This window comes from Peromyscus californicus, unplaced genomic scaffold (genome assembly GCF_007827085.1).
Source record: "Peromyscus californicus insignis strain IS unplaced genomic scaffold, ASM782708v3 Scaffold_19__1_contigs__length_69161282, whole genome shotgun sequence".
Lineage (NCBI taxonomy): Eukaryota > Metazoa > Chordata > Mammalia > Rodentia > Cricetidae > Peromyscus > Peromyscus californicus.
Genome location: NW_026294491.1, coordinates 66,036,215 through 66,062,793, shown reverse-complemented (window position 1 = coordinate 66,062,793; position 26,579 = coordinate 66,036,215). Strand labels below are relative to the sequence as shown.

At 38.3% G+C, this 26,579-nt stretch overlaps 1 protein-coding gene across 9 annotated transcripts in view; it reads left to right on the top strand.

The window, feature by feature from the left end:
• Tbc1d5 (TBC1 domain family member 5) overlaps positions 1 to 26,579 on the top strand; it is a 477,512-nt gene that overhangs the window by 376,712 nt on the left and 74,221 nt on the right. For all 9 annotated transcript variants that reach the window (XM_052745614.1, XM_052745612.1, XM_052745611.1 and 6 more), the window contains one exon: positions 15,921 to 16,006. In XM_052745614.1, the coding sequence (XP_052601574.1) occupies positions 15,921 to 16,006 (86 nt within the window). The remainder of the gene's footprint in view (positions 1 to 15,920; positions 16,007 to 26,579) is intronic.

The following is a 26,579-nucleotide window of genomic DNA, read 5'->3' as shown; positions in this document are numbered from 1 at the left end:
TAAAGAGAGCTGATGAACTCATACTTCCTGTCTTAAACACCTGTAATCAAGATGGTGTGGCATATACATTAAAGCCATATACAGACAGTGGAAGAAAATGGAGAGAGAGTACAGAAACAATCTTTTTTAATTAATTAATTATTTTTTCCCAGCTCAATCACATTTTCTCCTCCCTCCTTTCCTCCCAGGCTCTCCCTCCTCCCCGCCCACATCCACTCCTCCTTTCTCTTCAGAAAAGGGCAGGCCTCCCATGTATATCAGCCAGTCATGTCATATCAAGTTGCAGTAAGACTAGGCACCTCCTCTCCTATCAAGGCTGCATGAGGCAACTTAGAAGGAGGAAAAAGGTCCTAAAAGCAGGTAACAGAGTCAGAAGCAGCCACTGCTCCCACTATTAGGAGTCCCACAAGATGACAAAGCTACACAACTGTATCGCATATGCAGAGGGCCTAGGTCAGTCCCATGCAGGTTCCCTGGTTTGTTTAGTCTCTGTGAGTCCCCTAAGAGCCCAAGTTAGTTGATGCTGTAGGTTTTCTTGTGGTGTCCTTGGCCCCTCTGGCTCCCATATCCTTTGTCCCCCTCTTCCAAGGACCCACCAAAGTCCACCTGATGTTTGGTTGTGGGTCTCTGCATCTGTTTCTATTGGTTTCTGAGAGAAGACTCTCTAATGACAATTGGGCTAGGCAACGGTCTATGAGTACAGCAGAATATCATTAGCAATCATTTCATTGACTTTTTTTTTTTTTTTGCCAGTCATGTTTGGTTCTTTTGTAGGTCTCTGGGCTGCCCAGGCTGTCCACTGTCTGGTTCCTGGCCCTTCGGACAGTGTCAGGGGTGGACTTCCTCTCATGGCATGGGCCTCAAGCTAGACCAGTCATTGGTTGGCCACTCCCATTATTTCTGTGCCACCTTTACCCCAGCATATCTTGTAGGCAGGACAAATTGTAGGTCAAAGGTTGTGGCTGGGTTGGGGTCTCAATTCCTCCACTGGAAGCCTGGCCTGTTTACAGGAGATGGCTAGTTCAGGGTCTGTATCTCCCATTGCTAGGAGTCTTAGCTAAGAGTCACCTTCATAGATTCCTGGGTGTTTCCATTGTTCTAGGTTTCTAGCTCATCTCAGTGATGACCCCTGATTCCATTTGTCTTTCCCAGTACTCTCTCCCTCCATCCTCTCCCTACCTGATCCCTCCTGTTCCCACCCCCCTGTTCAGACCCGACCCCCTCCATCCACCAGTGATGTCTATTCTATTTCCCCTTCACAGTGACATTCGTGTGTCCCCCATTGAGCCCTCCTTGTTACTTAGCTTATTTGGGTCTGTGGATTATAGCATGTTTCTCCTTTACTTTAGAGCTAATATCCACCTATAAGTGAGTACATACCATGTTTGTCTTTCTGGGTTCGGGTTACCTCACCCAGGATGATCTTTTCTAGTTCCATCCATTTGCCAGTAAAGTTTGTGATGTTATTGTTTTTAGCAGCTGAGTAATACTCCATTGTATAAATGGTACCACATTTTCTTTATCCATTCTTCAGTTAAGAGACATCTAGGTTGTTTTTAGGTTCTGGCTATTATGAATAAAGCTGCTATGAACACAGTTGAGCAAGTGCCCTTGTGGTGTGGTAGAGCATCCTTTGGGTATATGCCCAAGAGTGGTATTGCTGGATCTTGAGGTAGATAGATTCCCAATTTTCTGAGAAACTGCCATATTGATTCCCAAAGTGGCTGTACAAGTTTTCACTCCCACAAGCAATGGAGGAGTGTTCGCCTTGCTCCACATCTTCTCTATCATGAGCTGTCACTTGTGTTATTGATCTTAGCCATTCTGACAGGTGTAAGATGGAATCTCAGAGTCATTTTGGTGGCTAAGGATGTTGAACATTTCTTTAAGTGCTTCTTGACCATTTGAGATTCTTCTGTTCAGAATTCTCTGTTTAGATCTGTACCCTATTTTTTGCTTGGATTATTTGGTATTTTGATGTCTAGTTTCATCAGTTCTTTATATATTTTGGAGATTAGCCCTCTGTCAGATGTGGGGTTGGTGAAGATCTTTTCCCATTCTGTAGGCTGTTGTTTTGTCCTTTTCACAGCGCCCTTTGCCTTATAGAAGCCTTTCTGTTTCACAAGTTCCCATTTATTAATTGTTGATTTTAGTGCCTGTGCTTTCAGTGTTCTATTTAGGAAGTTGTCTCCTGTGCCAATGCATTCAAGGCTACTTCCCACTTAATCTTCTGTCAAGTTTAGTGTATCTGGTTTTATGTTGAGGTCTTTGAATCATTGGAATTGAGTTCAGAATCAATGTTTTGATTTATAGCTACTTGATTTTGACAGAGAAGCAAACAGTTCAACAAGGGAAAGAAGATTCTTTTTAAGAAATGACTTATATAAACATATGCACATGAGAGAATGTGAGTCTCAACTTCATGACATAGGAAACTTGAACTGAGGTGCAGACAAAAGTAAAATCTAAAGCACCGACCTCTCAGAAACAGACTTGGGAATAAATCTTTGTGATCTTGAGCCGGGCAATAATTCAGGGTTCTAATATGAAAAGCAAAAGTGTTAGAAAAGAATGAATAAGTTAAAAAACATCTGTACTTTACAAAGCATCTCTAAGAAAATGGAAAAATGACCCATAGATGACAAGAACATATTGGCAATTATTTATCTTGTAAAAGTCTTATGTCCAGGATATAGAAAGAATTTACAATTTGAAAATAAAAAGGCAACCCAATTCAACTTAGGTAAATAAGCTAAAAAGATATTACTCCAAAGATCAGCAAGTGACCCAAATGCACTTGACAAATGTTGAGTGTAACTGGTCACCAGGGAAATGTAAATCACAATCATTTGATGCACATTAGAATATATGTAATGTTACAGAAAGATAACTGCAATGAGTGGAGCAAGCATGGAGACCAGTTGATTTTTCTGTATTGTTACTAGGGATGTAAAATGATATATCCACTTTGGAAAACAGCCTCAAGTGTCCAGTATGCAGTATCATAGACTCAGCAATTCCACATGTAGGTGGAATCCAAGAGAAAGTTAGATTGTGGTGATGGCTGTACAACTTTTTTAATAGACTGAAACCCACTGGACTGTACCCTTAAAATGAGAGGATTTTATTGGGTGTAAATTAGCTTTCAGTGAAATTTGCAAAAAATGAAATATGTAAGATTTGATAAATGACCCCCCCCAACACACACATCACACAGTGATGCAAAAGAAAGGTATAGGATCCTCTATATTTCACATCCTTATACACTCTTAAAATCTGCTCCATAGGTTATTTTACTCTCCTGCACCCTTTAACAATGGTATTATCTCTGTAATAAGAAGACCTATTTCTGATTTTTTTTTTGTACTTCCTTGCATTAACTAAATAAATTTACACATTTAATGTTACTTAAAAATATAACAGATGAAAAGTAGTATATACTTTTTTCACCTTCATTTTTGTGCTAATTATATCATGAATATTACAGGTTAAACAAGTATGCAGAAAACTATGATTATTGCTGAACCTCTTATTTTACTAAACTGTGTCATAACTGGTTTAGCTAGCAGTCAGACAGATCTTTGACTATCACAAGTTTCTAATTTTACTTAACTAATTCACACAAAGAATGCCCCTAGAATCACATTCCAGAAAGTTGTTCCTGATTTCAATTCTCAAACAACTTTAAACTGGCAAAATGTTCCATTTTCTGAGAATGTAGTTCACAGTTCTCCATGATGTTCTGTTAATCCTTTATAACACTTCTCATGTAATACAAAAGTAGCCTACATTTTACCCACAACTATTCAGGGACATTCCCTGTATCTAAAACCTTTGGTGAGCTTCCCTTAGCTTAGAGTGGACTACTCAAGTTTCTCTGCTTAATGGATTCCTCTAATTCTTAGTTCAGATGCCCACTCTTACATGAAACAACCTGAGAATTCCCACGTTATTCCCCTCATACTATTTTTATAAGAATAATATGCTAATACTACATTTTCAAGTATTTTTCCTACCCTGTATTATGATTAGTTGTACATATGCCTACCTTCCATACAGAATGTAAGTTCATGGGGGCCAGGCTCATGTTTAGAACATGGTAGCCTATCTCTAGTAATGTGTCTGGGATATCCATATTCTCAATGATTACCTATAAACAAGATAAACCAAGGAACTTTCCAGAGTGTCTTAGTTATTTTTCTGTTGCTTTGATAAAACACTGTGACCAAGACAACTTAAAAAAGAAAGTTTTTAATTGGGCGTAATTATAGTTCCAGAGGACTAGAGTCTACATGGAAGAGCAAAGGCACATTATCAGGCACAACCAGTAACTCACATCTCACAGTGTAAACAGGAGGCCAAGAGTACACTGTGAACAGCACAAGTCACCCCCAGTGACACACTTCCTCTAACAAGGCCACGTCTAGAAAGTTTCACAAACTAGTGACAAAATATTCAAACATGAGCCTAATGGGGCCAATCTTATTCAAATCACCATATAGAGTCTAACTTCTAAGAAAAGATGTGTTGAGAAACAGGATGAAAATCAGCCATTTGCCTGGCAGCTTTACAGAACAGAAGATTCAGAGACAAGGCATTATTAAAAGCATGTACAAGTCTTTCTTTGGTACAAGACATGTATTTCAAAGATTACAAGATGATGCCATTACACCCATCTTAGAGACAGTCTCTCCAAAAGCTAGATGGCAATAGGTATGTTCTCCCGTTGCTCTCAATGCTGGTCTGGATAAACAGAATTCTAACTTACTACACTCAATTACACATAGTCATGATCACAAGCTCAGTAATAAATCCAGGGAGGACCCCACTAAGAAGCCAGCATGTGAGTAACTTTGCATGACATCAGGCCATCATTGCTGGCTAGACCATCTCACTAAGGGGCACTTTGAATGAAGGTAAGATAATACTTTGTGTTATGAAGGCCAACATCAGCAACAGAGTTCACTTGTCTTAATTGGAGGGAATGGGATTGACTGACTTTGATTATGTGTGTATTAGTCAGGATTCTCTAGAGTAACAGAATTTATAGAATGAATCTCTCTCTATATATATATATATATGTAGATAGGGATTTATTAAAATGACTGACAGGCTGTGGTCCAGCTAATCCAACAATGGCTGCCTATGAACAGAAGGTCCAAGAGTCCAGTAATTGTCCAGTGCATGAGGCTGGATGTCTCAGCTGGTCTTCGGTATATGCCAGAATCCTGAAGAAGTAGGCTCTATGACCATAAAAGAATGGATTTACTAGTGAGGCTAGAGCAACCAGGCAAAGGGCAAAAGGTTTTTTTCTTCCATGTCCTTATATAGGCTTCCAGCAGAAGGTGTGGTCCAGATTAGCTCAAAGATCTGATTAGAAGTGGATCTTCCTGCTTCAAATTAAGCAAAACCCCTCACAGGTGTGCCCCTCTATTTTTTTTGTTTTTTTTTTTTTAGTTAATTACAGATGTAATCAAATTGACAACCAAGAATAGCCATCACAATGTGGTATGAGATTTTGTTTGGGTCTTCACTAGGAGTATTATCAGAAAACTATGAGAAGATGATATAATTTTGAAACCAAAAATGTATCATTAAATGGGAGAGGGGGTGGTTGTTTAATTTCTAGGAGAAGAGCAGGAAGAGCAAGCCAAGAAGAAAGAAGAGGGAGCAGAGCTAGAGTGAAAGGATAGGGAAGAAACATCCCATTTTTACCAACCATTCATGTGTCTGCCTCTAAATACTTTGTGTGTCAGACATTGTGTTTCAAGGGTATGGTGGTGCTAAAACAACCATGATTTACCCTTAAGTATCTTATCCTATAGGATGGTAGAATCAAATAATTACATGCAGCAATGCTGCATCTGCAAAAAGTGCTTAAGAATGGAGCTATAGCCCGGTGGTGGTGGTGCACGCCTTTAATCCCAGCACTCGGGAGACAGAGCCAGGCAGATCTCTGTGAGTTCAGGTCCAGCCTGGTCTGTAGATCGAGATCCAGGACAGGCACCAAAACTACACAGAGAAACCCTGTCTCAAAAAAAAAAAAGAATAGAGCTATATGTTATCATGGAACAGTACAGGGGTTTTGTCTTCCAAAGGGATTGAGGAAAGATTTCTCCAATGGAATGGCAATTTTTCATCAATGGCAGTGCAGTTGACGGAAGGATGAACTTACTGCTGTGTCCATTCTCTGAGGTCTTACCAGCTATTACAATTTGATTTCTTTGGCTAGACTATCCTATTTAGTGATAAATAATATCTATATCTTTAAACTGTACAACTACACAAAAAAATAGCACGGTAATATATTTTACGATTTCATTACTTAATTATATGACTGGGAACTTTGCAAAATCCAGGTGTTTAAGAATCTGCTTGGCATGGTAGCACATACTTTTAATCCCAGCATTCCAGAGGCAGAATCAGACAGACCTCTTTGAGTTCAAGCTTGCCCTGATCTACACAGGGAGTTCTAGACTATTTGAGAAGATACAGTAAGACCTTGTTTGAAAAAACCAAACCAAGCAAACAAACCTGCTCATCTGTGAAGCACCTATTAAGTACTGAATTCAAAGAAATAAATAACTTGATTATGCCACAAAGGAGCCTTAAGCTAGTGTGAGCCATACCATACAAGTCCATTTATAAATGGTACCTCATAGACAAAAGATTTTCATGGCAAACTTAGCACCATTTTGTAGGCAAAAGAACAGGTTCTGAATCGTTTGTAATTTGGACAAAGTCACACAAGACAGTAAGTGAAGAGCCAGGAACCAAATCCAGTTCTAGCTTTTGATCTCTTCTATTAACACACACTAGTAGTTGTTCTCATGTATGAGGGGTCAGGAAGATGAAGAATGCTGTTCATTATTAGTTCAGATTTCTTTCTGGAAAAGAGAAATCTCAGCTCCAAGTCTACAGCTTTTAACCTCCAGTTTTATGTTTTAGTAATCAGTTTATGCTTCCAATATTTGTTCACCATTTTCTACATCTCTCGGAACTTAGAATGAAAACTGAGCATGTTATTTTAATAGGGATCTATTGGGAAAATGCTACATTATCTATGCTGTTTTGTTTTGAAACATGGTATGAATCTGTAGCCTCCATTATCCAACGCAGCCCAGGCTGAGTTCAAAGTCATGACAGTCCTTACCTCACCCACTCCAGTGCTGGGGTTATGAGCCACTATGCCCAGCTTCACCTTGTTTTTAAAAATAACCACATCTCAGTTACTAATACCACTGTGTTGCTTATTTATTTTTAACCTAAGACTTCAAACTGTCTCTATCTTTTCTGTTTACTTTTCAGCCATCTATACTCTGTTTCACCCCCATCACCGTTAAGGTCAGAAAGAACACTTTTCTTTTTCCTTCAGTATGAACCATACATATGTCAACAACTTTCCAAAGAGTTATTATTTTTCACTAACAATTTCTATGGTCAAAGAATTATCTACTCACAGCAGTTATAATTACATCTCTGTTGAATGACTATATCTTAAAATACATGCTGAATTTTTTTTCCAGTAAACACTATGAAATATAAAGTTGAGAAAACTGTCAAAAAAAAGTTATAGGGAACACTGCAGAAGAAAAGATGGAAGATTCTAAGAGCCAGAGGCTCAGGGAGTTTGCTGTGAGAGTGTGACTCCTAGTAATGTCAGAAACTTCACCATAGTCTCACCAACATGACTGCCTAACCATGAGCTGGCAAGGAAGACACCAGTGGACATGCCAGACTGGACGGGGAAGCCAGGGTTGCAGCTACACAGAGAACTGCAGGCTCCTAAGAGATGCTGAGAGGGAGAGAGAGTCCCCAGGAAGGAGCATACCGGGTGATTATCCAAGACCAAACAGTCAGCCCTGAAGACATGTGTAAGAGTGATGGTGTACAGACTGAGCGGGGTATGTTAGGAATGTGTGTGTTCATGTACGCTTATGCACGGAATAACAACGATAGGAGACCATGAATTTGAAAGAGAGCAAGGAAGGGTTCACGCGGGAAGGTTTGGAGGAAGGCAAGGGAAAGGATTAAATATAATTATATTATGATCTCAAAAACGAAATTTAACTAACCAAATAATTTTAAAATTGCGTCAAACGCATGGTTGAGCTCGGTTCCTTTTCCAAGTCTCATTGTGTAGGACTTCAGTTATTTTACTTTCTTAATTAAAAGGGAAGAAATTGGGCCATAGTCTCTCAAACTAAGGTTCTCAAGTCCCCTGAGATCCATTTGTGAGAATCTAGAAACCCTAAAATTAGTCTTAAAATTATTCTGTCTTTATTCTTATTTGAATTTAATAATTATTAGAAAGGAGAGAATCATTATCAGAAATACACAAATAAATTTCAGCCTCTTTAAACCACGGCAGTAGGCCCTGCCCTCTGCTCAGTGGACACCAAAGAAAAGGAAGGGAAGAACTGGGTGCAGGGAAAGAGCAGGCCTGCCTACAGGGAATGCTCTGAGGCCCAGTAGTCACGGAAAAGAAAAGTTTAACAGTGAAACTCCTACTGTCCGTTGCTGTGGGGTGGTCTGTATGTCAAATGCTCTGATTGGTCAATAAATAAAACACTGATTGGCCAGTGGCCAGGCAGGAAGTATAGGTGGGACTAACAGAGAGGAGAATTGAGAGAACAGGAAGGTGGGAGGAGACACTGCCAGCCTCCGCCATGACAAGCAGCATGTGAAGATGCCGGTAAGCCACGAGCCGCATGGCAAGGTATAGATTTATAGAAATGGATTAATTTAAGATATAAGAACAGTTAGCAAGAAGCCTGCCACGGCCATACAGTTTGTAAGCAATATAAGTCTCTGTGTTTACTTGGTTGGGTCTGAGCGGCTGTGGGACTGGCAGGTGACAGAGATTTGTCCTGACTGTGGGCCAGGCAGGAAAACTCTAGCTACAGTCCGTATATATAAATATCAAGTATGGTGTGGTCTTGGGGAGTATGGTTCTCTGGCATCTGTCTGCATGCTAAGCTCAAAAACGAAGAACGTTAGAAAAAAGACAAAATGGTTCTTTTCTGGTGTCTGTTGTGTGAAGTGAGAGTTGTGCATAATGCACAGGTGCTTTAACTGATTCTCACCGTCTGAGACCTCGGCTGGCCAGGAAAGAGATGGGCATGTCTCACTAGGGGTTTCCTTTTAGTTGGTGTAGAAAATGAAGCTGGCATGGGTTCATAGGTTTTGTGTCTATATTTGCCCAATTAATGTTGGTTTTGCTTTCTTGTTTTTAAACTTTCTCTTTTACCTAAATGTTTATATTAATTGCTCTAAGACTTTTAATATACCAGGCAGTGGTGGTGCATGCCCTTAATTCCAGCACTCGGGAGGCAGAGCCAGGAGGATCTCTGGGAGTTCGAGGCCAGCTGGGTCTACAGAGCGAGATCCAGGACAGGCACCAAAACTACACAGAGAAGCGCTGTCTTGAAAAAACAAACAAAAAAAAAAAGACTTTTTAATACTCACTAATCATAGTATATTCATATTCTATTTCTAAAATGGTACTTCCTATAAAAATATGTAGGCAGTATTAGTATATGCAAGAGATCATTTTAATTTTGCTGCTGAGTTAGTAGTCTAACATACTACCAAATTAGAAAATTTTATGTTCCTTATTTTCTTAGGTGAAATTTTATTAACTTGACAAATGCATTATATTCATACCTTTTAGATTTTCAAATGTTTTTTTTAAAAAAAACTACATTTTTCAAAATCTGATGTACTATAAATTTATTGTATAGTAGGCATTTGAAATCAGTTCACAGTATAGACTGTTTTTGTTTGTTTACAAAAAGACCATTTGCTTATATGGGGAAGGTATGTCTTGATTCACTACTCAGCGTATACTTCACTACTATACAAAATGAGTATTATGCTCAATCACCAGTAATGTATGAGACTGAAGTCCTGAATAAATGACAGGGAAGGAGATAAGTTACAAAGTCTGACATTTACAGTAGTGTCCAGACAATAATTAATAATCAATGTGTGTGTGTGTGTGTGTGTGTGTGTGAGAGAGAGAGAGAGAGAGAGAGACAGAGAGAGAGACAGAGAGAGAGACAGAGAGACAGAGAGAGAGAGGGAGAGACAGAACTCTGTGAGTGTGTGGGGTTCTAATGTCTGCCTTTTTGATCACTGTATTTGTAGCTAATGATGGGGCAGTGTGTAGTAATAAGAGACAGAATGGTAAGACCTGTGAACCCTCTAGCAATCAGTGAATATCAGATCACAGAATTCTCCAGCTTTAATTACAGGCAAAAGAAAAGGCACAATTAGCATTTTAATATAGAAATATCTTAGGCTTTAGGAGAATTATGATAAATCTAATGCTGCCTAGTGAACCAAAGAGGGGATATTACAACAAACTGTCTCCTTAGGAATATTTGTTTAAATAAAAGCAACAATACTTCATCCTTATCTCTTTTGGATAGTGATCACCATTTCAGGCTGTTCTTTGTTCCAGCTCTAAAATACCTTCAGTTTGGTTTTGTTTGTTTGTAATTGGTGTGTTTACTTTCTATAAAACTGCAGTAGAAAAAGTGTGTTTGCTTGACACCAGCAGGACAGTTGTTGGGCGAGTGTCTGCTTTGCAGTTTCCACTCACTCCCGCCACGGCATCTCTATCATGGATGTGGTAAGGGTATGTCAGTCACAGCATTACTAAACTAACTCCTTTGCCATGGCTGAGACCCCCCCTCCGCCCCCGCCTCCTATCCTAAACACCTGCAACATATGTTTGTATAACCCTGGAAAGCTTTGCCTTTAGAGTCCTGAGAAATTCCCCTAGAGCTTTTTGCTTATAAACAGCTGAGCAATTCATTTTTTTAATGATGGTTGCCTTTCCCCTAACATTGAAGCAATAATATATTCACTAAAATAAAGGTCTCATTTTTCATCAAAGAAAAACACTCTACATATTTTTACAGTGCTGTTTCTCCTTCAGAGCCTTATTTTTCCCCCTTTACTAATCTGGCATGCTATAAAAATTAAGGATTGGTAGCAAGAAATTAGGAGAAAAAAAACTGAGTAATACATTTGCCAGGTATTTTCCTCATGCCAGACACATATGCTACAAACATAAATTCTCCTTTTTTGTTGTTGTTGAATACTATAGGAACTTTTTTCAATTTAGTTAAATTTAAAAAATCATGGTCAATAAACTATAAAATAGCAATACTTTGGACATACTGTAGGTAACCATTATAATTATTAAAATCTCATAAGCTAATAAATACTTGTATGATTTTATATCTTTTCAAAAATTTATAAATATATGTACTCCTATCTAATAATAAGACAGTCTTCTTCCACATACAAAATGGATGTGATACATCTTCCTTTGATTTTATCAGGCTCGGAACAAGGATGATTGTTGTATACCATCTGGTAGTTATCTACACTTCTTGCATTATCTTGTAGTTAGTTAATCTTGCTATGGATTAGCACTTAAATATTTGTATTGAGTATTGAAATGTTGCTGTCATAGGTAGAGTAGGCAAGAGGGGAGGAGCGTTACATACTACAAACTGATTTAACTTACAAAAGGCACCACAGGGCTGGCTGCTCAGCATTCAAAGTCCTGGTTTTCTGAGACAGCTCCCTTGGCTAGAATTACATTAGGAAGCAGGTAACTATCACAGAGAAGACCTAAGAGGTCTAACTAACTGTAACTGATAGATGATTTTATCTTTTTAGTTGATTCCTGTAACTGAGCCTTTTTGGAAGTTGTTTGGGGGCCTTGCTGAAATACTAAAAGTATTTTGAAAAGACACAAGTCCACTGCACAGTTTAGCTTTATTGGTTTTGTTTTCCTTCTAAGACTTTGATGTCTACTGCTTCAATTTTGCTTCTGTAAGTCATTTGGTCTGCAAGACTTTAATGTGATTCCCCATACCCCTGTGTGTGTGTGTGTGTGTGTGTGTGTGTGTGTGTGTGTGTGTGTGTGTATTACTAAATATATAAGTGTAATCTATTTAGGCCGTATAATGTTACTTGTATGTGTATATTTTCAGGGCTGACCATTTGGTATTGGGTAACTAATTCTTGTGCTCTTCCCTGGGGAAGGCTATTTCTCCTGCTCTCTTCGTTCCTTAGTTTCCTGTAGTTCTGTGTCTAAGTTGAAGCCTCCTGAACTTTCCCCCTTTCACATTAGCATGTCTGTTGGTGTCACTCTTGTTCAGGTCATGTTTACACAGCCAGTGTTGGTGAGACTCTATGGTCAGAGTTTCTCTGGCATTTAGGAGACACAGTCTCACAGAAAACTTCTGTCTTGGATTCTTACAATCTTCCCATCCCCTCTTCCACAATGATCCCTAAGCATTAGGTACAGGAGTTGTATTATAGATGTATCACTTGGGACTGGGCTCCACAGATCTGCCTTTTAATAGACTGTAGGTTTGTGTAATAGTCTCCATCTGTTGCAAAGAGTTTTCTTGCTGATGGGTATATACTACACTTACCTGTGAATATAAGGACAAATAGTAAGAATGTTGTTAGGTATTATGTTGGTTTTGTAAAGTGCTGGTCATAGATATTCCAACAACTGTCATTCACCAGTGTTGAGCAGTTAGCTAGGCTTCTAGTACAAGACATGGTTTCCCTCTTGTTGAGCTGGACTAATTAGAGAGCTGTTGGTTATGACTAAGGTATGCATGCCACTACTGCATCCTTAGGGTTATGGCACCATGCTGGTCATTGTTGTGCTTAATAGGAATCATAGCTGGGTAGGGCTGTTGGCTGTTTTTCTCCTTTGGAAGCTTCTGGTACCATGAAACGTAGTCCTCAATGAGGAGACTTTCAGGTCAGATCCAGCATGGGGCCTCTGAGTCATTTGTCTAAAGTGCATGGTGCCTTCAGCAAGAGGGACTTTCCTTCCACCTCTGGGAGGCAGCCAAAGGCAGTAACAACAGTGTACAATGTATGAAGAGTCTCCTGGACATCCCTGCCCAACAGCCCAAAAGAGGACTTTACATTCCTGGTGCTGAGGTTTTGTTAGCTAGTTAATGACTCTTGGGAAGAGCATTGTCAGCCCAAATGGAAAAGTTGCATTTAAAGTATATGTGTGTAACTGTACACAGACTTACATGTTTTGTAGGTATTTTTAGGTAGACAGTTAAGAGCATACTTCCTTATAGTTTTTCATTCTTACTTTATCCTCTTTTCTCCCCTCCCTCATCTCTCCTTTTCCCATGTACCCTTCAGATCACTTGAACCCCGCTGTTCCCCTCTGTTGCTCCTCCCTCAACCCCCACAATGGTTAGGATTTACATATTCCTAGTTTCTGCAGTCACTCCAGGTCATTTACTCACATCTGAAGATTTGGAGCTAGGAACATGAGCTGAGAGAGAGCACACAACATTTGTCTTTCTGGGTCTGGGTTATTAGTTCAGTTTTTGTTTGCTCTTTTGTTTTTAGATATGAGAGTATTCCAAAAATGTCTTGACTTTAAAAAAAAAACATATTAAGAGCAGATAAACTAACAATTAATTAAAATGAAAAACAGAAGTAAAATACAAAACTACAGCAGAATTTTAACGTGTAAAACATGTCCTTTTTACTGTTGACGTCTATATACTGATGTTTACAGCCACACAGTGATTTTCAGTGAGGTCAGTGAACACAAGCCACATGTGGCATCCAGTGTTTGAAGTGTGTGACTGTCTCAATGAAAATATGGCTTAAGTGTGAAATAAAAGACTGGATTTCAAAGACTTTCCATAAAGAAAGAATGTAAAGTATATCCTTAATAAATTTCTCCATGGTTGCATTTAATTTCATTTGTTTAGTATGTGTGTGTGTGTGTGTGTGTGTGTGTGTGTGTGTGTGTGTGTGTGTGTTTAAATGTGTCTGTTAGATAATTTTTAATTTTTAAGTTTTGATCTTGTGGCACACATTATATTTTTTCATAGTGCTTGTCCAGATTATTTGTATGTGTGTGTTTATGTTTTAGAAATAACACCATCTTAACAGGAAATCTTTTGAATAATTTTGAACAGCAATTCCTTTTTTATTTTCTTGGTATTTCATATGTAGTTATTCAATATCAGCGTCTCCTTTTGACTTCTTGATGCTGTTCCCAGCACTGCAGTCCTTTACACTATCCCTTTGATTCTAGAAAGTCTCCTAGGAATTTAAATGGGTCTCGGTGAAGGCAGTACTCAGCCCCGTTCTGAGTCACATCTTGTTACTAATAATGGCCTTGAGTGCTTAGATAGATCAGCACTTCATGTTTTGAATTGTTTGTCATTTCTTTATAAAGATGTTTCAGGAAACTGGTCCATGGGATTGCTCCTTTATTATTTTCTGACAAAAAGTAGCATGATCCTTTATTAGTTTGTCAAAAGTCAGAAAATAGAAGCCTGTTATATTAGCAAAAACAAAATGCTTTCCAGGTAAAGAATAAGGAGCAGAATCAGTCGTGAATTATAGTCTTGTGGAAGTTGCTTTTAAAAATAGATCATGAGTTGACTGTCAGTTTGCCAGGGTCTTTATCCTCTATTTTATCTTTCCATTATACTTGGGTCCAGGTTGTCATCAGCTACCATGAGTAACCTATGTAATTCCTAGAGAGAGAAAAGTTGCAGTTAGACATAATAGTATGGTCGTCATGGAAGCACCCGTTATCTTCATCAAGGCAATTCAGATCTGATTATTGTACAAATCTGTGTTGAATACCAAACCAATGGGATAGTAGCTGTAGCTAAATCACAGGATTGTCATTTCTGTCAGATGATTAGGGTTGCCTTGGAAGAGATACGAGCGGTTGAGCTATGTAAATACTCTCAACAGAAGAGGAAAGGTCTGTCTGTCATGGCTAGTGAGACACAGCTTGTTAGCTTGATGAATCTCCAACTATTGAACCTTAACAGTTATATTCCCTCTCCACCCAACACCAGCATGCAAGCATATCAGTGTTTCAGAATTATGTCTCCAAGGGATATCTAAGCATATCGGTAATTTTCTACTAAGATAAAATTCAGCCATTCTGTGTCTAACTAGATCTCTCAGAGAAGAGTGCATGCTCTATTTTAAAGACCTAGGTGTTACCTAAATTAAATGCCTGGGTGGACATTAGAAAACATTTCGAAGTTTATAAAACATTTAGTGGGAATGTATGCAATTTAACATGTTAGACATTGTGCTATGCATTTAAATTATGGCATAAATATATTAAGATTTTTGTAAAGTGTAAGCATATTTAATTTTATTTGTCTATGAGGAGCTTGGTACATTTAACTAATTAGTAGTTTAAAAAGTAGCTGAAAATTTAAATGGACATACCCAATCTAGTGATTTAAGGACATTGCTGTCATGGCTGTAAATAATATTAAATGGCAGAAAGAAGCAGTTTTTGCTTTTATGAAAAGAAGTGTACACTGGTGAATTTACACTGGTCAGTTTAATGGTCATCCTGATATTTCCATTGTTGACATATTCTGGGTACTTAGTAAACTCATAAATAAGATTAGATGACCTAGAAATTGTTAGTTCTAAAAGAATTCATTTTAGGAGGAGGACTCAGTGTGCCATCTAGTGGACATAGTTAGTTTTCTGGTCATCAGATGTTCATGATTATTTTTACTTTTCCTCCAAAGTGCATTTTCCTGAACACCTTGTCCCTCGGCCTTTTTGATTGTTCATGTTTGTGTTACAGATCAAGTAACTCTACAGTTTTGCTATAATTTTATCTCAGTTTTGAAAATTATATTTCAAAGTGACTTAAAGCATCAAAAACCAATCTAATGGCAGTGATCTGTTTGAGCAACAACACAGGTTAAAAAATAAAATGTTTGGATTTTTTCAGTTTTGTTTAGCTAAGAAAGAACCAATTATATATTATATATGTATAGAACATTAAAATGGTCATTTTAGTAATTTCTGTCTTTTTATTTTAACTTACTGTATTTCTTTTTCTTTAGAGAAATCCAAGGCCTGTGACTTACCAGTTCCACCCCAATTTAGATTACTACAAGGCCCGTGGAGCAGACCTTATGAATAAAAGCCGGTAAGTCCCTTGCCATTGGCGGTAGTTATGAATCACAAACAGTGTCAGAAGTCATCAGAAACTTCTATGTATTTCCTGAGGATTATTTTCTAGATTTAACATGCTAACGCTGGTGTGTAATGAATCTTTGTTAAATAAATTGTCGAAGTTCTTTAAGGCATTATAAAACGTATTTTTGTAACAGTGGTAATATGAATTAATACAAGCACTATAGTAATCCATATGGAGTGCCCTCAGTACGCTAAGACTAGATCTACCTCATGACACACCTGTACCATTCCTGAGTATGTGTCTACAGGGCTCCAAAACATCATGTTACAGAGATACTTGCCTATCAGTATTTACTATATAACTATTTGTAATAGTTAAGTTATGGAGCTAACATAATTGTCCAACAACATAGAGGTGGATAAAGAAAATGTAACATGTATACACAATTGAATTTTTTAAGCCACAAAAAGGCTGGGAAAGGGGAGAAGAGGACAGTATGGGGGAATATACTCAGCATACAGCATACACTTGCATAGAAAAATGTCCTTTTCTAACAGTATCATGTACAATGAATGCATACTATGAATTTTTTTAAATATACCAAAAGAATACATTTTGAAGTTATCAGCTTCATTTTTCTAACACTAATAAACCTGAATAGTTTCTACTTGATATAATCTCTTTCTGGATCTTCACTGTTAAATGAAAAGAGGCAGTTCTATGATATATTTTTAAATTATTTCAGTAACAAAATTAAAATTGCATTTCCCAATTGGCTTTAGAACTACAAAATAAGCTTATAAATGCATCTTGTGTGATCGGTGATTGCGTACATAGAACTCTTAAGGGTCACTGTAGGAATAAAAAACATTAAAATCGTACTTTTAAAAGAAATTAACTTTGGCATAAAGGGTTGATGAACAGTTCTGTTTCTTCATAATACTATACTTAGATGTCTCAAGAGTTAACTTGTCAAACCAGAATCATTTCAAATTAGAATGCAATTTCAGAGTTTACTCTAGAAAACAATGTTAGCAATGATAAATGCTGCCAAGTTGTCCAAATTTTTTTCTTATTCGTTTTCCAGTGTGTTAACTTTTCTTGAGAATTCCAGCAGCCTAAATATACATTTATCAGGTGCATTCATACAGCACGTTCTATATTAACATGACTGCCACTTCGGAACTGGTAGCTTAAGGGCTGGGGGAATGTACAACAAAGAGACTGACTTTTAAACTGAAATCTGAACCCTTTTATTACAACAGTCAAAACAGTATAATGCTACTACAAAATTACGCAGCCTTGATGGAAATGTTTGTCCCGTAGTTTAATGTAATTATGAAACAAGTTCCATAGCCCTTGAGAATTATCTGGAGCTCTGTTATATTTGTTCATTTCATCTAAGTCTTGTTTCACAACTAGTAACTAGTTCATTTAATTCAACAAATTTTATTGAATGTTGGACTCTGATTATTTTAGGCACCAGAAGTACCTATATAACAATCATACTCAAATCCCTGCCCTCAGGAATCTTACTAACCATTCACTTGAGTTTCCTCCTCTTTATGCCAGGTATTTAGATTTTGTATGTTTGAAAGAAAAAAGAATATCAGGTTCATTTGTTATATAAGGTCTTTTTATCGGAAGACCCTTCTGGTTCTTGCCAAGTAGACTACTTTCATGAAACAGCCAAAGAAATCTCCGTTTACAGCGGTTCATATTATGCTGCCACTTACCCGCTTCCAGAGTTTTCCTTTTGCCTTCAATCGTCCAGTCTTGTGGGGATTTGTGCCGTTATCTCCTTCCCTCCCCTTCTCTCCACTCCTCCGCCACAGCCACACTGGCCTCTCATTCTTACCTTAGCTTGGATGTTTGCACTTTGTCCCTCTGCTGCTGAGCACTCCTCCCACCTGACCTTGCCAAGCCCTCTCCGGAGAGCCCTGCCTAGTACCTCCTCCAAAAGGACACTCCCTAGTGCCAGGCTGTCTGCTCCTTGTCTACTGTCCCACTGCCTTTTGAGAATTCATCTGTTTTAAAGTGTCTTCATCCTTCTTGGTATCTGTCATTTTTTGCCCATGATAACCTAAGCCAGCTGAGGTCAGATACTTCTATTACTCACCCACTCATGTCACCTGGGAAGAGCTGGTAGCGGGAAAACACTCAACAAGTACTCACAATGTTTGTTTGTTTGTTTTTCTTTTTTGATACCCTATTCCAACGTCACTCTCCCACAAATGAAATGTACTGTGTGCCCTGTCCTTTTTGTCCTTTCTGTCCTTTCATGGTTTTACTTTACCGATTTAGCCTGCTGTCCCTGAATTTCTCCTGTGTGGATATTGATGTTTTTTACACACTTCCTTGTAAGCATACTGAGATTCTTATACAAATACCATTTGATGGTTCGGAGAAAGATTTTTCATCATCTCTTTTGAAATTTTAGGGGTTTTTTAGATTTATTATTTATTTTTGTGTATCTATGTGTGCCTGTGTGAGTTTGGGTGCACCACATTATGCAGGTACCCACAAAGGTCAGAAGAGAACTTCAGACTCCTAAGAAATGGACCTAGAGGCAGTTGTGAGCCATCATGTTGGTGCTGGGAACTGAACCAAGGTCCTCTGGGGGGTGGGGGGGAGTGCTCTTAACCACTGTGCCATCTCTACAGCCCTTCTTTTACAATTTTAAAGCTTAAAATTGAAATTGGGTCCATTTTAAATGTCATTCTTATTACATAGAAAATGTCAGAGGCCAGTGAACTAGGAAGGAGTTAATAGATGGCAATGGAGATGTTGGCAAAAACATATTAAAATAAATTCCAAAGGACATGCTACAAAGAAACCAGAAATAAAGAACAACCTGCCTCTCTAACCAACAACCTTAACTAGTAATGGGGAAATTACTGATGAATTGAACTGCACAACATTTTTTTAATGTTTATTATGCTTCTATTCAGTTGTCTGTGTCTATATGTGTATATATATATGTATGAGAGTGTGCACATGCCACGGCTAACATGTGGAGGACAGAATACAACTCGAGAGTCAGTGCTGTCTGTCCACAGTGTTGTCAGGCTTGGTGACAAGCACCTTCACCCACTGAGCCATCCCTCTTGCCACCAATGCAGTGGATATTCTTGAGTAGATGCACTCAAAATATAATACTCTGAATCAAAAGGCAAATACAAAATACAAAATGTTTGTCATAGATATAACTGACAAAGTATCAAATTATTAATGAATAAAGAACATACATGGTTCATTAAAAAGCACAAGATATTCTCTGTCAATGCCATGCTCTTTTTCCTCCTTCTCTTCCTCTAAATGCCAGGACCCCTTGCAGGCTTTGGTGTCTGTACTCATTCGCTATAGAACCTCAGTTTAGGTCATGATATTGCTTCTCATTAAGGCCCCTAATTTATATCTTCAATTTTATCCCTTCTCTAGACTCACATAGTCCACCGTTTACTTATTTCCTTAGATTTCCAATATACAGACTCAAATGTAACACTTTTCAGAATGAATTCTTGATTTTTACCTCCATACCCATAAACCCATACGCCCATGCTGCAGGACAGTTAACAAGACAGAAGTGGAATTCCATCATGGGAAGTAGTACTACCCAGTTTACTTAAAGCTGCCTTTAACTCCTGTTCTGTCTCATGTCACACATGAAGTCCACCAGCAAATCCTCTTCAAACTGTGTCCTGTAACAAATGACTTTCCTCTCTGTACTGCCAATATCAACCAGATCAATAAATTGCTCACCTCACCATTTGGCTCCCTGCTAGTCTTTCTGCTTCTCTCATTTTTTTGCAGACCCTTTTCTACTCAGCAGCCAGATTTCTGTAAGTCAGAGTATACCATCTACCTCTTAGAGCCCCTTAAAACACCTAAGACAAAATCTAACAAAACCTTTCTCATGCTCTGCAGTGCAGATACTACCATGCTGTCTACTGTCTGTCCAGCCTCATTACACGTGTTCACTGGGATGTAGGCAATATAATGGCCTGCTTTCTGCTCCTCATGCACCTGACCTAGTTTTTTCCCCACGCCTGGGGTGTTCTTCTCAAGAGTCCATATGGCGCACACTACTCAGTTTCTGTTCAAATACCTCCTCTTCAGAGAGATTCCTTCTCACTGTCTGTATACAGTACTGGACCCCTTCACTCTCTGTCCTTGGTTATTGTATCAAAACTGCATAAAATAGTATTGTATTTATCTGTCTATATATCTATTTATGTGCTTATTGATTGTGAGAATGATTCTGTTTGTTTCCTATACTAAATACAAACTCCGTAGTTGTGTTTTTAAATGCACTACACCACTGTTGTACAGCACTATCCTCCAAGCCAAATGGCCTACATCTTAAGGAGTTCTACTGTGTCTGCTTGCAAACATCATCTCAACTGGTGTGGTGACTGATGTTATTCCCTGTAGATAAGGGAGTGGAGAGAGTCATGGGATCTTCATTTGAGTATCCAGTCATTCTTCCCAACCAATTGTATGCAGTTCTGCCCTGATTGCTCAGGCCTTGGGGTTTTAGAGAAGGGCTAGGAAAAAAAAAAAAAAAAGACTAGAAGAAGGGGCTCAATCTATGTGGCTGTGTGGAAGCCATCTTCCATGCTGTATGAAGATTTTCCAGTGTAGCTACTGTGGAGTCACCCACATGCCTGCGAATAACCCCTTGGCTGTGTTCTGTAAGCAGACCCAGTAAACTCACTGGTTCCCAGGGTGAACTTTGGGTGGGACCATGCCCTACTTTGTAACTGGAACCTTAGGAGGAGGGGAAGACACTGGATTTTAACAACAGCCACCTAATGTTGGAAGGTCCTCTCAAGATACTGGAGGAAAAAAGGATAATAATCAATATCACCCAGCTTCAAAATCTGTAGCCCATAACAGCAACCTGCCTGAAAGGTATACTTGTTAATAGTAGCACAAATGTTACAGGAGTAACCACCCACTTACAGATTGTATTTAAGGCCCACTCCATAAGGTAGAACCCATATCTGACATTGCTGAAGTGGCCAGGAACCTGAGACTGGGTGTTGGACCTAAGGGAAAACCTACTATAATTATTCTGCTAAAGGAACATAGAAATAAAATTATTTCTGATGACATATTTCTCAACCATTAGCAGAGAAGCTCCTTCTTGCAGAAGATGATAATTACATAGAGACCTACACCTGGACAGTGTGCAGAGTGTGAGAGACATGGAGCACTCATTCTCAAGTGTGCAAAGTGTGAGACTTGGAGCACTTAGTCTTAACTGTGGATTGTCTTCATAAAATCAAGAGTCTTACCACCTTGTTGTTTTTGTTGTGTTTTTTGTTGTTGTTGTTGTTTTAAGAAAACAGTATCTTGTAGCAGATATTGGAGTCCTCTGGCTCTCACAATCTTTTCACCACCTTCTTCACATTGTTTCCTGATATCTATGGTTACTCCAGGTTATATAGTAGTAGTTTTTGATGAACAGAAAAAAACTAATTTTGATGAAGTGAGTTTTCCCTGGTTTCTCTTGTGGGGTTCCCAACACTATCCACCAGATACAGTGATTTAGTAGAGAATATAGTAATGCTCATGCTTATGATGTATTACAGAAAGGGAGTACAAATTAAAATCAGGAGGAGTAAGAAGTTGGAACCTAGGGAAAAAAGATACAAGCTTCCAGCAGTAGTGTATGACAATACATTAGAGAACCAGCCGAGTCTTAGTGCCACCTTAAGTGTTTTTATTGGAGGTCTAGTCATGTAGGCAGAGAATACTAGTAGTGACTAACCTGAACTACTCAGTCTCCATCTCTCCAGAGGTCCTCTGACATGGGGGCTAGGTGGGGAGGAGGAATTGATCTGGGAGGAATGGGGGAGAGGGGAGTATGAATAAGGTGTGTCACAGGGTCTGGGCCAACAAAACATGTCTTTCCCACAAACCCATTGTCACTCCAAACTGTTTGGTGTGGCCAAAGGGCTAGGTATTCTCAGACCCTCCTTTCAGGCAAGAAGCTCGGAGGTGATATTCTAGAATTCAGGATTCAGTCAGAGGCCAATCCTGAATACCATTGGAACAGACAGTATTAGGACAGTCCAGAACTGCTAAGATGATGCTCTACCACAGAGATCTATGTTTGTCTAGAAGTTGTATGCTGCTGCTATTGGTGTTTAAGTCTGTAATTCACCTCAGTTTAGTTTTTGTAAATGGAGTGAAGTAAGAGTTGAGGTTTATTTTTTTTATATAGTGCCTTAGTTACTGTTTTATTGCTATGAAGAGATACCATGACCAGGGTAGCTTATTAAAAAAAGCATTTAACTGAGGGCTTGCTTACAGTCTCAGAGTCCATGACCATCATAGTGGAAAGCATGGCAGCAGGCAGGCAGGCATGGTGCTGTAGTAGTAGCTGAGAGCTTACATCCTGATCTACAAGTATGAGGCAGAGAGGCCAAGACTGGGCCTGGTATGGGGTTTTAAAACGCCAAAACCTACCCCTAGTGACAGCCCTCCTCCAACAAGACTGCACCTACTAATCCTTCCCCAAACATTACCAAAAGAGACCAAGCTTTCAAATATAGGAGCCTATGGGGGCCATTCTCCTCCAAGCCACCACGCATGCAAATCCAGCTTTTGAGTTCCAGTTGTTTAAAGACTTTTCTTTTTCCCGTTGAATTAATTGGATTTTTGGTTGAAAATTAGTTTGCCACATGTATCTAAGTTCCTTTCTAGACTCTGCCCTTTCTCTTATAAGACACTGGACTTCATTATGAACATTTTAGTAACTGTTAACTTTTAGGTAGGCTGTCTTCTCAACTTTCTTCTTTTTCCTCATTTTGGTTGGTTTTGGTCTTTGAATTTTCAGGTAACTTTTATGATCAACACTTGGATTTGTACAATTTTGGAGAGATTTTGGGCAGGAATAACATTAAAACTGTAGGGACATTGGGAAGAACTTACTCGTAGGAACCTAGATTCTATCTTTGTTTAGCTAGACTTTCACTTCACATTCTTGGCTATTTAAAAAGTTAGTATTACAGACATCTTACCTTTTGTTTGTTTGTTTGTTTTTGTTTTTGTTTTTCGAGACAGGGTTTCTCTGTGTAGCTCTGGCTGTCCTGGATCTCATTCTGTAGACCAGGCTGGCCTCAAACTCACAGAGATCCACCATGCTCTGCCTCCCAAGTGCTGGGATTAAAGACAATGTGCCACCATCACCCAGCTTACATATTTTTTAAATCAAAAAAAGTAACTCTCCTCCTTTTCTATATCTAATGTGTACCTTCATTTTAAAAAATATTACTGTTGTCTTTTATGGACTCACATTTTCCTTATGCTTTATTGACTTCATTACCCCTGCCTTTGAGCTCTAACAGTTAGTTCTTGATAAATGATTAACTGCAACTACCCTGAATTTTTTGTGAAGGTATTTGGCAATTCTCAAATTATGGAGAGAGTGAAGAGAAAAAAAAATTCTCAGTAAGTGGGCAAATTAGAAGTATGTCCTCTTCCATTTTTGTGTGTCCTTCTAAACCAGGGGCTCTTTTCTTGACCCCTAAGACTGTAAGTGTAAGCTATGGTTACATATTGAATGATTCATATGGCTCTGGTGCATGAGGCCAAACAATAAGGGAAAGACGACCACTCAAGAAGAGAAGTATTTCCTGTAGATGTATCCTCGGAAAGTTAATGTTTTTATATCCTATGATTAATGTATAGTTGCTAATTACATGTTATTGTTAGTTTAACCAATGTTATAAACTATTCAGACCCAATTAGGTAAGCTCCAGGGTGTACCTTATACCTCTCAATTTATCATTTATTCATAATAATTATTATCTCTTTTGAGATAGTATGTAACAATTGTGTCCGTAGACTTAAAAGTGAGATTGGAAATATAATCAGATGAAAATATATACCTTTAAAATCTGTTATTGGAGAGACAGAGAATGAAGAATGAATAAGTAAATGAACAACTGAATGAACAAACCAAGCATTCATCCTTGGGGAAGGAAACATAGTAAAAAGAAATAATAAGAAAACTGTAGATCAGAATGCAGGGGAATGAAATACTTTAAAATAAATTGAAAATGAATCTTTCAAAAATCTAGACAAGAATAAGAAAATTGTACTATAGTTATTGCAGTAAACAAATTTTGTTGGGCTTTGGGGGTTTTTTTAGGGTATTTTTGGTTTGTTTATTAGAAGGAAGGGTTGTTTATTGTTTACAGCTTCAGAAAAGCTTTAGAAGTTGGGTGAAAGTGGGTCATGACTGCCACTTAAGGGGGTGAAGATTCTAGAGCTCTTTCAACTGAGTGGGGAATGGGGGACGGAGTAGGAAAGGCAGCCAGAGTCCCTGAAACTGAGCAAAAGGAGTCCCAGAATAGTCCAGTCAAGGCTGAATTATGATGTGAGTGTTTCAGAGAGATTCTTGTTTCTTCAGAAAGTGCCCATGCTGCTGAAAAGGCAGCACCAGAGTCTAAGCCCCCAGCTCTAAAGCCTTCCTCATGGTGTGCTGCCTTCCTGACAGTAGACAGTACTAGTGGAGACTCAGTCTCAGGGGGTTGGTTCTTCAGGGTCTTGTTAATTCCAGATTCCTCTGGCTGTTAATGTCCCCACCATCCTTCAAACCTAACAACTGCATTAATTCCCATGAGTAGTACACTTCACAGCATCTAGTACTGTGGCAAGGTATTTATTACTTCAGGTGAAGAATATCACTACTTTATTCAGCACTAAATTGAATAACTTTGATGTAAAAAACTGTCGTGCCTGAAAAACAAGCTATGGAAAACATGCTTTTCCTAGACGTACATAATTTGCTATTGCTTACATCTTTAAAACACTCACCTTCAAGAGTTGTTTTTAAAAGAAAGTATGCTTCTAGAAGTTCTGAATAGTACAAGAAGAGTATATTTCTAAAAAAGACAAAAACATTTTAAAAAGAAACTCATCTCTTTTTAAAAGCTATTCAGATGAAAAGAAAAATCTCTCAGCACAAGCTTGATCTATATGTTTTTGTGGTTATTAGTAGTAATGAAGGTACATTAACCACACTCTCTTGATAATGCTGTAGCTGTTTCTTGGTACTTGTATCAACATATAAATTTCACAACTGGCAATATGGGAATTTGACTAGTACATTTTTGTTTATATAAAGGGGTAACAACATTATAAACTTCTTCATATCTTTGAATTATGGATCTTGATTTGCACACAAGCAAGACTGAAATGCAGCTGAATGTGGCAGCCATCTTTGTGCTGGCACTCACTAGGAATAGGCTTGTGTGCAGGCTGCTGAGTAACAGCAGCAGGGGTGACTACCTCGTTAGTCTCAAATCGATGAGTCCTTTTTATTTCGTTGTTTTTATTCAGTAAACATAGACTAAGAACCTTCTCTTTTGCAAACTATGGTGTGTGCAAATTGAGTATGTCCTGCGTCATTAGGAAGCCAGTAAAACCGAAAAGCAAGTGGTGCCTAAGTACTATATAACCTTACTTCCACTAGGAAACATTTTAAACAAAATTTTGGTAAAACATTAAATAGCTCAATTCCACAAATATGAAACTTGATACAAAAGGGATCATTTGAATTAATTTTATTAAATTACTTTTATACTGCATTGAGTTAGAAGTAAATAAATTTTCTTTTATAACCCTTTTAAATTTGATTAGTCCTCCTGTGATGCAATGTAAGCCCTCCGGTACGTAGCTCATAACATTAGCTAGTGCCATTAGAGAAAACTTTATAGAAGGAAGAAACATGGTGGTGTTTCCTTTTTATTACAGAACAATAGATTGGTTCTGTTTCAGAGTGACAGCTAGTAACACAAGCATATAGCTGCCATATGAAAAGGAGAGATGCTTAAAAGGGCTGCCTAGTAGATCTGGGAGAAGGAAATGACAAGGTAACTAAAACTAATAAACGCCTTTCACTTTTGTGAGAAGAGACTAAGTGTCTACTGATGATTTGAGAAGTAAAAAATATAAACTTTGGTATTGTCATGGAGTTGCACTACCTCCTACAACTAAAACCATTTATGATCATAACCAGTCTTCAGGATAATAGCCCTGAGGTACACTACAAAACTGAATCATCTGGGAAGTAATTGTTCCTATAACAGATATTCATTTGGGGCTCTCTCTTTGCCAGACACATTTATAACACAGATCCTAGAAAACCGTGGAAGGTAAGAAAGCTAGTGTGAGAGGAGAATGGTGGAGGTAGGGGCTGATACCTACTAGCTGGTGGATCTTTAATGCAGATGTCCAACTCTCTTTGAAGGTCTCCTTTATACCACAAAGCAGATTTTAAATAATATACATATTTACGTGATTTTTTTGTATTAATGTGGCTTGGATATAAAATATTCTCCTCAAAAGCTTCATGTGTCTAGCTGGTGTATCCAGCCATTAAGAGGTAACTGGGTCATGAGGGCTCTGACTTATTCAGTGTATTAACCACTCATAGATGCCTAATATGATGACATTATTGGAAGATGTTGGAAAGTAGGAAGTAACTCGTCTTTGGAGATAACAAATTTTTAGGAGTTTTTTGCCTATGGTTGGAGTTTATTAAAAGATAGATTTTCGCTGGGCG